Genomic DNA, 15,117 nt, shown 5'->3' on the forward strand with positions numbered 1-15,117 from the left:
CCTCTAAAACCCTTCCTTCCTTCCTTCCTTCCTCCATCAGAATTTCCAATTTTGCCATTCCTCTTTCCTCCTCCTCCTCCTCCTCCTCCCTCATATCAATAAATACTTGACAAAAAAAAATAATATTATCAATAAAATGTAAAAAGTAGAGAGAAAAGGGAGAAATAGGCTCATAAAACAGAAATTGAGGAATTTGCCCAAACTCCTTCCTTCTCATTCCCATGTACAGTAGCCTCTCTCTCTCTCTCTCTCTGATAAATTTTTACTTTCCTTCACTTTTCCATCTCTCTCTCTCTCTCTCTCCCCCCTTCCCACACAAAACACACACACAGACATTGATATGCTCATTCATTGATTTCTCTGCTTCTTCTTCTTCTTCCTCCTTACCCCATATCTCTCTCTCTCTCTCTCTATTACGTGACGTATTCACGAGCGCATAGTCTCTCTCTCCCTCTCCCCCCCCCCCCTCTCTCTCCCCTCTCTCTCTCTGTGCTTCGGGGGAACATGAGCGGCGGCGGCGGCGGCGGCGGCGGCGGCTCCTCTAGGGTTTCGATCCCGGCCGACGCGAGGAAGATGATCCAGAACATCAAGGAGATCACCGGCAAGCAGCACTCGGACGAGGATGTGTACGCGATGCTCAAGGATTGCTCCATGGATCCCGACGAGACCGCAGAGAAGCTCCTGTACCAAGGTATGCCGCGACATCCGTGTGGGTGGGGGGCGCGGCGCGTGCTGGGGGCATTGCCCGTCTCGGTTCGCTTCCGTTGGATCTCTTTGTTCCGGTCAGCTCGTTTCGGGTTCTCTCGGGACGATGTGGGGGATTTCGTTCTTTCGTGTGTTCGGAGATGGCGAGTGTCCGGGGAAGTGTGTCCAGCTAGATTCTGATGGTTATACTTCGTCGTCTTGTCGGCGTTTGGGGGTTATGAAGGATCGGGTTCTGAGTTTTTTGTTTCTTTAGCTATCGCGAGTTAAGAGTGTGGGTCGCTCGATGAGGAGATGAAGAGATTTGTAAAATAGGAAAGTGTCTGGAATGCTTTTCCTGAGCTGCTGACGAGTTTGCAAAGGAAATGGACCTTCCACAGGTGTTACCTTATGTTAGTGAGATACTTTCTAGGCGGTTGAACTTCTTCCTAATCTGACTGTTGGGACTTATTTACGGTGTTGAACTTTGTTATTGCTCTGCCATTTATAAGAAAGGCACAATCTTGAAGGGGTCGATTGGTGGGTTATCAATCGGCTGTGTAAATTGTGACCTGTGACAAATATGAAACCTGAAGTTTCGTTCACGGAGTAACCCTTTTATATCGGTATTGTTACTTGATTGTAAATTGCTAAAATGCCACCGACCTGTTGTTTTTTGTGTTTCTGCGATCCTTCACTTGCTGGCTTTGGATATGTCATTTCTTTGGTATTTCATGATATCTAATTCCTTATGGTATGGCATATCGTAAATTTGTAAGAACTTTTAATGAACCGTGCTTGAGTTACAAGCATTTCTAAAGCTTAGTTTGTGCTAGTTGTATTACCTGTTGTCCACACATTCTGTTCTTGTGACTCTCGACAAACTGCTTTTGACTTATGTTATCCCTCATTGGTAGAGTTTCCGTCACTGTCAACTATGTTCAATGCTGGAAATTTGTAAATCAAGATGCTTGACCTGGTGTATATCTATGGCGAGAAATGATGAGCTTTTTGTTTAGATTGAGTTGATGATTTGTTTTGACTGTTTTGATAGCTTTGGTATCTTATCAGTGCGATTTTCCGCTATTATCAACTGTGGCTGGCTTTTGGCTTGTATGCATGACTTTGTTTTTATACTTTTTGTTTAGTTGAGTTGATGATTTGTTTTGATGGTTCTGATCCCTTTGGTATCTTATGAGTGGAATTTTCCGCCATTGTCAACTGTGGCTGGCTTTTGGCCTGTATGCATGACTTTGTTTTTATACTTTTTGTTTAGTTTGAGTTGATGATTTGTTTTGACGGTTTTGATCCCTTTGGGTATCTTGTCAGTGGGATTGTCCGCCATTGTCAACTGTGGCTGGCTTTTGGTTTGTATGCATGGGACTTTGTATCTATCTGCTATAAAGAAACCACTTTTAATCTCAATCAGTTGCTTTTTCACTCAAATTTTTTTGGTTTATCCAGAGAAAAGCTTGAGAGTTTTTAAATGTTGATGCCTTATATGCTATTATCAGGATTTCAACTTGGTGATTCTGCAAACTCTTAAGTTTCCTAGTTGACTTAGGTTACCACTTTTATAAACATAACGTCTTATGTTTTGGTTGGCAGACACATATCATGAGGTCAAAAGCAGAAGAGAAAGGAGAAAGGAGGTATGCTTACCTTGTTCTTGTCTTTCAGAAACTTGTTTATACATTATGGAAAAATCATCTGCTGCTTAGTTTGGCTGAATGTAGCTACAGGCCTTCATTTAGTTTGTTCTGTACGAATGAGTTCAAAGCATGTCTTAGCATAAACAAAAAAAAGACAAAAGTAAATGATGCAGAGAGCTGCTCGGCTTCTAAGTTTTCTAGAGTACCAAGTAGTTAAAACTGATGCAAGTCAGGCTGATGTATGTCTTGAGGTTGAGGCAGATGCTCTGGGAAGTTATTGAACTCGTGGGGGAAAAATGCTTGTTGGCAGAAACATATGCCCGAATTAGTTGCAATTGCAGCTGTATATAGTAGAAATTGACATTATTGTCTTTCCTCGGTTTCCTTGCACGCTTGCGCAGTGGAGATAGTAGACCATCTTGTTCCCACACAGTAACATGTATTTGGGGGTGAATTCTGTTTCAAATCTTAATTTTTAGTTTTTTCTTTGGTGTTTGAGATTTCATTTTTGTTTGACATTAAACGCCTCAAAATTTTAAACGCTAATATGTTTCAATGATTAAGGTTATTCAAAGTCAAAAAGTTTTTCCATAGCTTTAAAGAGTCATAATTATCTTGTTGTTTCAATGAGAGAGTCATTGGTATAATAGGTCCAACAAACATGCCATTAGATGATTGTGCTTTTCTTTTGGCAATCCATCTTCCATCAAATGGAAAAAGCATAACAAGCATTACCATTAGACGGCTATGCTTGATTACGTTGGTTATGCCGTTTGACATTGTTGTACTTGTACGTCATCATTACTTGTGAGTTTTGATGGTTTTGTGATTTTACATTGTTAGAGTACAAATGGAAGATCACCGGAATCCAAGTCAACAACAGACACTCAAGGACGAGGGGCTAGGGGAAACAGACATCCTCGTTCGAACTATGTCTCTTCTGGTAGTTGGCTTTCTCCCTATAGGATTTTCAGTGGTTCCAGTGATTATGTCACTTGCAATTTTCAGTGCCCCCTCTCCTCTCTCTTTTGTGGAAAATTATTACCTATAGACCCATTATTCAGTCGAGTTACACATTGGAGGAGCAATGCCTACCTTAGCTCTGCAATTTTCTATCTCTCATGTGGTTTTATTGGTCGTCTTTTTTGTCCAAATGCAGGTGGTGGGAGGAATATGCTTGTTCAGAGGGACAAAAGAACTAGTAATTCAGTGGAGAGAGTGCCCAATCCTATGTCTCCGCAGATGAACAAAAACACTGCAGCGTCTCGTGCAACAAAGTAGTCTTGCTATACTCTTTTCAGTATCAGATTGTACTTTTGCTTGTTTTGTTACTTATCTGTGCTGGCCATTTAGTTTATAAAACCTCCATTGCTTTTAGGGCTTCCAATATGGTGCCAAATGGAACTTCTCATTTGTCTAATGGGCTCTCTGCTCAAGTTCATGCACCGAACTCTTCTGTTAATGGCAGTCCCGGTGGTCCTGATGTTAAGTCAGCTATGGATTTGAACACAGAGGGTTCGTTGCCACCAATTTTTTCAACTGCTGAAAATAAGCTGGGAAATTCCATGGTCGTTTCTGATTCTGTGACCATGGCAGAGGAAGGAAAGTCTGCAATGATGCCTGGCCAACTCCTGGTCTCTGCCACTTCAGCATCTGCCTCTGATATTTCGTCTGTTTCAGATCCTGTATTGGCTCCATCTGTTCCCTGGAAGTTAGGTGCAGATTCAATCAACAATGAAAAAGCAAGTGACGAGATGGTTCCGGTGGGTTCCACTTCCAAGGAAAAGTCTCTTGATTCAGTTGTGGAATTTTCCCAGGGTCATTCGGCTCAGCTACCGCCGACGTCTATGCTGACCAGGTCTGGAACTCCCATGACCAAGTCATCTTCAAAAGACGATGACAACTCACAGCTAGAGGCCTGTGACCCATTAGAAGGTATTCTGCTAATTTTCTGTGCCAGGAACATCGTAAGATTGCTTTTGTAATTTATTGAAACTTTCAGTAGGATGGATCCTCTTAACTGCAAGTGAGATTATGCCAGGATCTGATGTTTCACGTAGCATTTGTGGATCCATCTTCTGATTATTTCCTCTTAACTTTCCCATATCTGGACTTTATTAAACAGTTCTGCTGGTCAAGGACATTGAATCTTCTTGATTCTCTTTAGATTAATGATTCATCAATATGGATCCGAATTTTAGTGCTAACTGAAGTTGTCCATTGAAGTGTAGTAGTCTCTCCTTTGATGTTCCTCCATTGCCAGATGTGTCATGGCAATGTTGTTGATCTCTAATTAATAAAATTGTTTTGTTTCTTCAACCAAGTACTTGTTCAGTACTCTTTCACATTGTTGGCGTGAATCTTGCTTTATATTTCTTCCTCAGTGAGCCTCAATGTGTTCAGCTCTTATTCATGTTTCTGATACAGTGGTTGCATCTAAGGTTGCACTGGACAAAAGCAAAGCCAGCTCCCATTCTCTCTCTATGTCAAGTCTTTCTGATGGTCAGCATGTAATTTTCCCGAACCATTTTCAAGTATCTGAAGCTTTCAAGAACAGTTTGACATTTGGAAGCTTTGATGCTTGTCTTGGAGGAAGAACAGAAATCATTGATGCCAGTGGCACCGTAGGTGATGATAAATCTAGTCTTGGTGTTGAATCTTCTCAGGGAAGTGATGTAACTGTACAGGAATCTTCTCCGAGGTTGGTTAATGTCACAAAATCACATTCATTGAAATGCTTTAGATTTATCTAGGGTTGTCTGCACTCAAATATGTTGCTTTATACCTTTTCTCATTCTTTAATGCATATATGATCTGCCAAATAATTGTGCCAGAAAATGCAGTTCGAGACACGTTGGCTCATTCTGCTTCATGCTTCTTAGACACTGAAGTAGATAGAGGAAGCTAGAATTTGAATGGCATAATAGTCAAGTTCTTTGTATAGGAAATATGCTGGAGTCTTGACCTCGAGGAAATCTGAAACCTCGACAGTTTAATCTTCAGTTTCCCTTCTATATCAATCATCAAGAGCTTGCACTATCGGAAAGAGGTGGTTGGGGGTTTTTTCTATGGTTCCGTGATTGTGGATTGATGTTTCTGTGCGAATTGGTAGTTTTTCTGAGTTTTGTAGTGATTCTTCTTTCTTTGAGAAGAATCAGAAAATCACTACAAAATCAGGAGAATTTAGCATTTCTCTTTAATCCTCAGGAAGTGTGACTTGCGAAACTGTATGAATCCCCAATGGGTAGTAGTTATTCAACTATGTGTGGTGTCCTTTCACAACAACGGTGGATTCCTGAAATCAAGTCATTCACTAGCTAAATGGATCTCACTTGGACTGCTTATGTGTTTTGTGAAAGTGGTGGTCTTAGTTGTAGCAGTGATACAACTTGAAAATGGAACTCTCCAAGAGGATGAGAGTTGCATGGCCTATCTTAATGCATCATTTTCCCTTCTCATCTATTCCCTAGATCTCTTTAGTTTACTCTTTTCTTACTGATATAATTCGCTCTTTTATTGATTTTGAGGCTGACCACCCAATAAATAATTCCAACGATCTTACCCTGTATGTTCCTTTATCGGATTATCCTGTGTATTTTATGTTTCTGTATGCCCATCAATGTAAAGGGTGCTGAAAGCAACAAAGTAGAACAAAGTTTTTATCCCAAAAGAAAGAAAAGTGATGGAGCAAAGTGAGGGTTTTGATCACAAACTTTGAGCCAAGTTTGGTTTCTGTTGGAGTCCACGACAGCATTTAAGCTGCATTTTGGGCATTCCTGTGGACTATGAACAGTAGAGTATTAATTCTTGGGAACACTGGTGCACTTTTAACATTTTTACTGATTGGTTTCAGCAATCAAATTGGAAATCTTGCTGAACATCCTGAAGCTTCAGCTCATGCCCTTGAGAATGTGCAACCATCTTCGGAGAACAAGGTTTTGAGCTTAAGTAACTCAATGTTTGATCAGGCCAAGCAAAATTTGAGTTCTGAGGCCCCTCAAGATCCTGTTGCTCAAGATGTCCCCGGCAATAATAGCTTCGGCTTGATGCCATCCATTCTGGGTACCCAGTTTGTGCAGCCCGAAGGACCTGAGGTTCAGGCACGGGATGTTTCTCGACCATCAAATTTCATGGTAAGTCCGATGCTGCTGGTTGACGTAGGTTCTTTTTCCTTTTTGGCTTGATTTGATTATAGATAAGGCAGATGTCACTTAAATGTTGGCTTCCTGCAATAGTAGAGCAAGACCCAAGTTCACTGCAGAAATTTTATTTATTAATAGAACAATCTACATGTAAGTCTGAGATCAAGAGGACAACCCGCCCCCCCGCCCCCCCCAAGTGAAGAAATCAATTATGCCATGATTTCTTACTCCTTGGGCTACCATAAACAGTAGAAAATAACCAAGATTGGAAAGAGGAAATCCCCTTAATGCTCACATGAATCTCCCTCTCTCTCATTGATAGTAAGGACACCAATTGAATCAAAACATATTATTGGGGAAGACTGTTATTAATCTGATCTTTAACATGTTCTACCCTATTTCAGAGCAATAGTAAATACTTACCAATGGCGAGGAAAAACTTGTGAAAATCATCAGATTTAAAGGAAACAGAATAGATATTCAGTTGACACGTTTATGTTGCAACTTCTGCATTTGAGGCTTAGGCTGGATTACAGTGCGAGAGACTGTTTGTTTGCCTTTATTGGAATGGTAAACGCAATTGAGCATTGGAGTTCACTTTGTAAAATAGCTTGAGCTGGTCAGAGGAAGTGGTTAAGAAACAACACGTTAGAATTGAAATTGAAATTGATGGCTTTTTATTGCAGTAAATGGTTTTTTTTTTTTTTTGGTTGAACAGTAAATGGTTTAGTCACAGGTTTTTAGAGGGTATTTGATCTGAACTGTAGTTCTATTTTACTTATGAGTCCTATGTGGGAAGATCATTGAGGAAATTATGCCATTTAAGCAAAATCTATGCGAAAAGAAATAGGTAGGACATAAAACATAACAAATCCACTTGTAATCAACTGAATCAACTTTTTCATTACTCAGCTTTCTTTTATATAAAAACGTAGGAAAGAGCTAATCTTTTGGCCTGTATCATAAGTTCCATTGTGGAGAGATGACTAATGAGTTAGTGATTTTGCCTGTTATCACTATGATATGCTCTGCTTTGTCTGAAATCATCATGGTGGAGCACAACTGGTCTCTGGTTGGTTGGATTGTCAGCCTTATCGGTAGTTTATTTGACTGTTTACCTAGTTAATGATGCTCTTTGTATATCTGATGTTTTCTGTTACCAATTGTAGAATGGGAATGCTCCTGCTCTTTCTAGCCCGAGTCCAGCCACAACCCCAACTCCTCAGAGTACCGTAGCTGTGTCGCCGCAACCAGTTCCTATTTTTAGGCAGCCATATCCTGTTAACTACTTCCCTTATGGCCACTATCTCCCTCCATATTACATGCCACCAATGCACCAACTTATAGGTCACAATGGATTCACTCAACAGCCTTCAGCGGGAAATTTATATCTACCTCCAGCTGTTGCTGCACAAGGGATCAAGTACTCTTTCCCTTCATTTAAACCAGGATCCACCGCCCCTCCAATCGGAATACCCTCTGGATATGCAGCATATGGTTCTACTCCCATAGGTTATAACCCTAGTCCAGCTGTGACCTCTGGAACATCGACTATAAATGAAGACCACGTGACTAATCAGTTGAAGGAAAGTCATCCCTATTCAACTGCTCAACCGGTGGGTCCTTATTCCCCCTTATTGATCTTCTAAGTTTCTTTGACTTTTACCTGTGAATATCCTTGTTGTAGTTGCTTTGTTTTACTGCTATTTGTATACACACACTCACTGTCGAATAAACATGTTTTTACCAGAATGAAGGTTCTGCAGTTTGGATTCCTCCTGTGATAGGCCAAGATTTGAGTAGCTTGCAAGTGAACCCTTTGTTCAGTCTTCCTCAGGGACCGCACGTCACCTTTTCACCGGCACAAGCTGGTCACGGCACCTTTGGAATGCATCAGCCAACGCAGACAATGGCTGCTGCCCCAACCGTTCATCCCCTTCTGCAGCAGTCTCAATCCGGTTCAGTTGAGACGGCGGGACTCCCAACTGGTGCTTACCAGCATGCCCCACATAATGCTCAGATTAATTGGAACGCTAATTTCTGAACGGACAAGACTTTGACAGGGCAACAATCATTCAACTGTATGAGTTTGTATCGGAGAAAAGATTCAATGTCGACTCATTGACCAGCCTGAGTGTAAATACACAAAAGAGGTCGAGATATATCGGGAGAACTACTTTGGAGGGGTTTTAATCAGCTGACTAATTTTATTTCAAGGAAGGGGGTCTTTTCTTTCACTTTGGTTTGCTTTCTTACCTTTTTCCTGTGTAGTGAAAGTCTCGTTGGTTATATTATTTTCTATTGGTTTTCCAAGATGTTTTGTGGGAATCAAAGAAATCGATAGGTCGGTGGGATTCGAAAAAACTTCCATCTGTTGTTGCACTTGTATATTATCTCTTTTTAGTAAGAAAAATGAAATATAGAGTTGTGATTTTTTTTGGCTATGCTAGGCATTTTAGAGTTTCAATTGGTATTACGAGGAAACGACGTCTTATAATTCCTCGGATTTGCTTAGGGAGTTCGGAGGTTTCCATGATCCCTCGAGTGGTATAATGAGGAAACGACATTTTATTTTGCCTGGGATTTGCTTGAGTAGGTTTTGAAGTTTTCATAATCTTTTGATGGATCAATCCACCGTCCTAAAAGTATCGTATTCAAGTGCATTTTCTCGTGTTTCCCTGCACAAGATATCGTTCGTGATGGACACTTCACAGTTTTCAATGAATGATTTAGATTTGTCCTTCGTGATTCGATGGTCCTTGTAAAAAGTCTATTTTTCATTTATATTTGTCCTTCGTTATTCGATGGTCCTACCTATACTTGCCTACACAGGTACAAAAATTGTGTATCGATTCATCGTACCTAGCTGGATCTGCCTATTGATTATCGTCGAACTAATGATCGTGAACAAAATGGGATCCAGTAGTTGGAGAACCAAATTTATCGTGTTCGAACAATAAGTCTCATGGCCATAGGTGAAATTACTGTAAATGAGGCAAGGTCGCGTCTATTTTTAAACCCTCCCGAAAGAAAATTATGAAGTTTTGTCTCTCTTCTTGTGCTCAAGACGCCGCCGTTCTTAAGGATGATGCGTGGTAAGTCTTGCGAATTATCTTCGATTAATTCAGCTTTCACACACGTATAAAAGGGAAAAGACCACCAAAAACTCCAAATTATACCACCTGTGACATATTTACCTTGAACTTTTTTTTGTGACACCAAAAACCCCAAACTATGCTATTTGTGACACATTTACCCCAATGTACTTTAGTCCATGGGCATTTTCGTCTTTTTTGCTTTTTCTTTTTTTTTTTTTTTTTTTTCCTTTCCGGCGAGGGTGGCCCTCGCCGGCGTCGGGCGAGGGTCGCCTCGCCTGGGCGAGCGAGGGCGGCCCTCGCCCGACTCAGGCGAGGGCGACCCTCGTCGGCATCGGGCGAGGGTCACCCTTGCCTGAGTCGAGCAAGGGCCGCCCTCGCTCCCCGGGCGAGGCGACCCTCGCCCGACTCGGGAGAGGGCGGCCCTCGACGGATCGCGCGTCGGGCGACCCTCGCCGGCGTCGGGCGACCCTCGCCGGCGTCGGGCGAGGGTTGCCCTCGCTGAGCCGGCGAGGTGGCCCTCACCCGGGCGAGCGAGGGCGACCCTCGCCGGCGACGCCGGAAAGGAAAAAAAAAAGAAAAAGCAAAAAAGACGAAAATGCCCATGGACTAAAGTACATTGGAGTAAATGTGTCAAAAAATAGCATAATTTGGGATTTTTAGTGTCACAAAAAAAAATTCAGGGTAAATGTGTCACAGGTGATACAATTTGAGATTTTTTGTGGTCTTTTCCCCGTATAGAACTTGCTTCTAACCGAGAGTTGAGAGTAGCATTAAATGCAAAAATGTACTTGAGCAATTTGAAATTGAACCGTGGTACTCACCTTTTTCTTAGGAAAAATCTTTATTACTCTCCTCGGTAGTCTCTGCGTCAATTGATGCGTCTGGCTGCGTTTGCAAAATCTATGCACCAGACAGTAGTAAAGCCCAGATATAAATGAAAAATAGATATGATACTAAGTATACAGATTAGAATATCCTTTTCTTGGGTGCTACATCCTTTTCCGCCACTGTCTATCTTTAACTTGGTGTCATCGAACATTCAACTGGGGATCTAATCTCGAACTCAGGCTACTTTACAGAGTTGTACCGACCCGAGAGGTTCAAGCAGACCGTTTTCCCTGCTCAGTTCTTTTCGAGACACTGCTCCAGATGTTCGTTCTCCTTGATGATGGCATCAAGGTCGGCTTGTAGTCTCTCGATGTTCAGACTCCGTGAGGCCATAGCCGCGAGCTTCTTCTCATTTTCTGCGATTTCTCTCTGGACTCGATCTGCGGACAATATTTTCTCAAAGATCTGTTCGAAGCTTTCATGAATGCTGGTAAGAAGCCTGTAAGCCTGACGTCCAACTTGATCTTTCTTCGCTTCTCTACACATGGATAATATGCATGAGCATTAACACACTTCCTTCTAATAGAATTGCAAGGATGAGGATGATGTACCTGAACACAGTTTCATCTAACACAGCGTAAGTTCGATGAAGACGCTCCTGAATGGAATTACTTTCTAACTGGAGTTCCCTAGTCTCTTTTAGGATGCGTTCCACATCAGCATGTTGTTTACGACTGTTCTTCGTGATTTCTTTTATCCGCTGAATGTGGGATGTTCTAGATTCTTGTTCCGGTCTTTTCTCGAGTCCAGCAGAAAGCTCTGAACACTCTTCTTCCCTGAAGAATCAAAAGCCAGTCAGGGACAGACCATAGTTTGGAAATTTTAATAAGTCAACAATATGCTTATTCATCACAAGGGGAAAAACTGATGTTCTTATTCTTTGTTTTCTAGAAATCAATATTTGTTTTTATAGTTGTAGATCGCATACCAGATCACTATCCAAAGCAGGAAATCCAGGAGTTGATGTATTAGAATGCCAGATGCAGAGAAAATATCCTTCACTGATGCAAAGGGCTTGCTTGGCACTAGGCAATAAAATGTGGAACGTTTATCGCAAAGTGAACCCAAATACAGGGTTAGGATTTCTACACGCCTAACAAGTTTTAGGGAAAGTTTTGCTCTCTAACAAAGTAATACAGTTCTATCCTTGTATGCGCGAGAATGCACAATATCCCAACCATTCTTAGATCAAACAGAAAGGCTTGCCTCTTTCTCATTTCAGATGAAATGGAATCCACTTCTAGCTCAACTTTTTTCAGTTTTTGGAACTTCTCTTGAAATTCTGGTTCGGTGGCATATAATGACTCTTCAAGACTTGTCTTCTTCTCTTCCAGAATCAACTTTGAAGCATTCCTAAAATGGAATGAAGACAGTCACACTACCTAACATAATAAGTATCCTTATATGCTAATACAGCAAACAGGTCTAAGTTGCAGTGTCCTATGAAAGGCACAAGAAGAATGCAAGATAATAAACATTGTCAAGCATGGATTAAAAGAGAATCATCAGGCAATATAAGCGAATGGCTGTATCCTACCACTGTAACTCCAATTCGAGAAGATTCCTCTTCCTAGCATCAATTTGGCCATTAAGTTTCTCAAGGAAGAAATCAGTTGGATGATTTTCATCCAAGGCCATTTCTGCTGCGGCCTTCAGTAACTCCAATTCATCCTCAAGGTCTGTCACTTCAGAACTCCCATCTTTCCCCTCCACCATGAGCTCCTTTTCTCTAAGCTGAACCTCTTCTATCGAACATCTTGTCTTATAGTAAACATGAACCATTAATCAGGACATTGCTTATCAGTAATATGTCTACCATCTAAAAAGTCTACTTCAAATGATGCTTTTTGCCAATCACTGCTCTTCATAATACGCATTAAAACAGAGGAATAAATGCACACTCAACCTCCATGTGCTGACAAACTTGTCTTTATCTTAAAATTTTGACACTCTTAAGACTTTCTTATTACATCAGCAAGGGCAATTTATATAGGACCATCCTGTCCATGCAAAGGCCCTATATAAAAAATTCTGTAGATAAACATACCTCAGAGGACTGATTCTCTCGTGCAGTTGCATTTCCTTCGAGCACTCGATCATTTGCATCAGCTGCACTGTCTGTGATTCCAAATGCATTAACATTTGACGGGCCAGATTCCTTAATAGGCTCCTGCCTGCTCATATTATTCACAATAATATTATCTGAACCTATACCGGTAGCACATGATGACTTTGGCCCTTCAGCGTTTAGCCTAAGCTCCCTCAACATGTCTTCTACTCTCCACCAATTTAGTCCCCCTCTTTCATTGTAAACCTTCCCTATCCTGTCTCTTGCCGCATCTCTAAACCAACCTTCTTTCTTGTCTTCCGAATCGACATACCTCGCGTCATTTGCTTCTCCAACTACAACCAACTCGGACAACCTCCCGACCAAGAACCTTATCAACTCATACATGTCCTCTTCAGACGGATAAAGAAACTGCCGTAAGCACAAGCAACAGATACATTCTGGTTCTAAGCATAACTTCAAAGACGCACAAACACAAGAATCAAAAGTAAAGCAGATGCAGCAAGGTTAAACAAACGAACTGGTGCAACGAATTGATCAATAAGTGAAACATCATTCACCAGGGAAAATGCTCCAACACACTAATTCGACCCACAAAGCCTCCTCGACGCCTAACTAGAGTACACGATAAGCAACGACTTCCTATCCGCGCCATCACGGCACCCCAAATACTTGCAGGCTAAAAGTATAACCACATATTGCTGGCGCTCCTCCTCCAACTTTCTCCTCAGCAAAAACAAGAGGCACGCTCGGGCACAAATTACGCATCTCAATTGAAACCGAGCTCATCTACTCTACTTCACAGCGCTCAAACATCTCGATCGAAATTAAAAACGAAAGCACAATGCCAGTTCCTCGCCTCAATTTTATCCCACTCTCGAAAACGCAAATCCACTCCATTTTCTTAGCTCATGATGTCATCAGTCATCACCACCTTTCACTGAGCAAACAAAGACGACTCAACGCAATCGGACATCCCTTACCTTGTGGAAGCCGATGTCTCCGACGAAACCGAGATTCTCGACCGCAGAGGCCATCTCTCCGCAGATCCTGACCTTGTCGGCCGCCGACTCCGGCGGAGAAGACGGGAACAGCGCCGGATCGCGGAGAACGAGGTTCAGGCACCGGGCGGAGATGGAGGCCAGACCTTCCGGCTGGAGGTCCCCGATCGCATCGACCCCGTCCGGGATCGAGACTCCGAAGCTCCGGAGGGAGGACAGGAGCTTGCTGTCGTGCGACGACGACGGTTCCATCGCTGCCGTCGCGACCTTGCTTCCTGGAATTCCGAGCTGCCAAGCTTTGATCTGAGATTTGGAAAGGGACGAAGAATCGCGGCGCGCATAGAAAGGGAGAGCTTCACGAGCGAAGCGAATTGGTCCAAATTTCAGAGAAGTCAGTAATTTACTTAATTCATTGAAACGTTGGTAAATTCGTCGTCCAGTTACTACTACTTTACTTACTAACAGAACAGCAAAGCGGTGGGTAATTTATTACTTTATTGACATGATGATAAATTTTCTGACGGTGCTGGTGATTTACTACTTCATTTGAATATTAGTGAATTTTTTTACAACGCTAGTAATTTTATTTGTGATATTAATAAAATTTTGGAGGAGCTGGCAATTTACCGCTTCATTTTAATGTCGGAAAATTTCTCTCGATGAATATTCGTGTATCGAGCTTTCCATGCCGAAGAAGTTACTGAAAGCTACGTGAGCATGTGATCAAGCGAGGCCTTCGGTCCCGGACCCAAGCCTCGACTCGGAGTGCGCGGGGTAAATTTACTACTATCTTAGAGGAGCTGATAATGTACTTTTCATTTAAACGTTCATAAATTCCTGATAATATGGGTAATTTATTTATGACACAAGTAACATATCAAAGGAGTTGGCAATATACTACTCCATTGTAACGATGGTAAAATCCTCGTAGTGCTACGTATTATATGAGTTGGTAATATACAATTTCACTAGAATGCTTGTAAATTTATGATAGTGTTGGTAATTTGCTATCGATTTACTTGATATAGAGTTATCTTTTCTATCAAAGAGACGAGAAATCTTCCAACGACTTGAAATTTTCCGACTTTCTTGTGATTGGACGCCGAAAATCTACCAACGACCTAAGATTTCAAATGAGTTGGTAATATATGGTAAATTTCCAATAGTGTTTTTACTTCAATTGTCACTAGCCCATCGGTGATTTAAGTGGGGGGTCGTGGCGGTGGGATCTTTTATTGCTCGAGACTAGTCAGGCATCATTCTTTGGTTTTAGCCCTATCTCGCCGGCGCATGTGACACCTCGATTATCAAAAAAAAAAATACACATTTCTAAGAACGCGACAACAAAACTTTTGACATTGCTCACAAAGTGATTGCGGCATAATCTCCTCCACGAAAATGGCAAAAAAAGAGTCCATTCACGTTCTTGGCATTTCTGCTCGCAATATTGGTAGGAGACCTGAAAAGTGAAAATGAAGTCCTTCTGCGAGTCCTCAGACCGGGCATGGAAAGAATGTGGCCCACCAAACATCGCTCTTCCTTCCACATATATAGGCAAGCTCTTGGTTTGAGGGAGTTGAAACTCAC

General features: G+C 41.8%; 2 protein-coding genes across 5 annotated transcripts; one reads left to right on the plus strand and one right to left on the minus strand.

Annotated features, from left to right (window-relative positions):
* Positions 1–449: 449 nt before the first annotated feature.
* On the plus strand, positions 450–8,919 carry LOC115664054 (GBF-interacting protein 1-like). The gene is made up of 9 exons (XM_030586003.2): positions 450–691; positions 2,290–2,333; positions 3,177–3,276; positions 3,493–3,610; positions 3,712–4,268; positions 4,761–5,034; positions 6,187–6,466; positions 7,645–8,091; positions 8,226–8,919. Exons 1-9 carry the CDS (start codon positions 505–507, stop codon positions 8,517–8,519), a joined length of 2,301 nt encoding a protein of 766 aa, XP_030441863.2. The 5' UTR covers positions 450–504; the 3' UTR covers positions 8,520–8,919.
* Positions 8,920–10,500: 1,581 nt separating this feature from the next.
* Positions 10,501–13,906, minus strand: LOC115664084 (uncharacterized). Of its 4 annotated transcripts, XM_030586046.2 has the most exons (7): positions 13,513–13,905; positions 12,676–12,940; positions 12,509–12,579; positions 11,999–12,222; positions 11,668–11,814; positions 11,013–11,237; positions 10,501–10,939 (listed from the first exon to the last, which is right to left on the minus strand). In XM_030586046.2, the coding sequence occupies exons 1-7, from the start codon at positions 13,780–13,782 to the stop codon at positions 10,696–10,698; spliced, it is 1,446 nt and encodes a 481-aa protein (XP_030441906.1). In that variant the 5' UTR covers positions 13,783–13,905; the 3' UTR covers positions 10,501–10,695. The 4 variants fall into 4 exon arrangements, with proteins under 4 accessions (XP_030441906.1, XP_056164841.1, XP_030441893.1 ...); XM_056308866.1 differs by lacking the exon at positions 12,676–12,940 and having other exon boundaries at positions 11,999–12,217; positions 13,513–13,906; XM_030586033.2 differs by having other exon boundaries at positions 12,509–12,940; positions 13,513–13,904.
* Positions 13,907–15,117: the final 1,211 nt, after the last annotated feature.

Source organism: Syzygium oleosum, unplaced genomic scaffold, assembly GCF_021117445.2.
Source record: "Syzygium oleosum isolate NSW1041296 unplaced genomic scaffold, Sole_v2.1 Sole_v2.02, whole genome shotgun sequence".
Taxonomy (NCBI): domain Eukaryota; kingdom Viridiplantae; phylum Streptophyta; class Magnoliopsida; order Myrtales; family Myrtaceae; genus Syzygium; species Syzygium oleosum.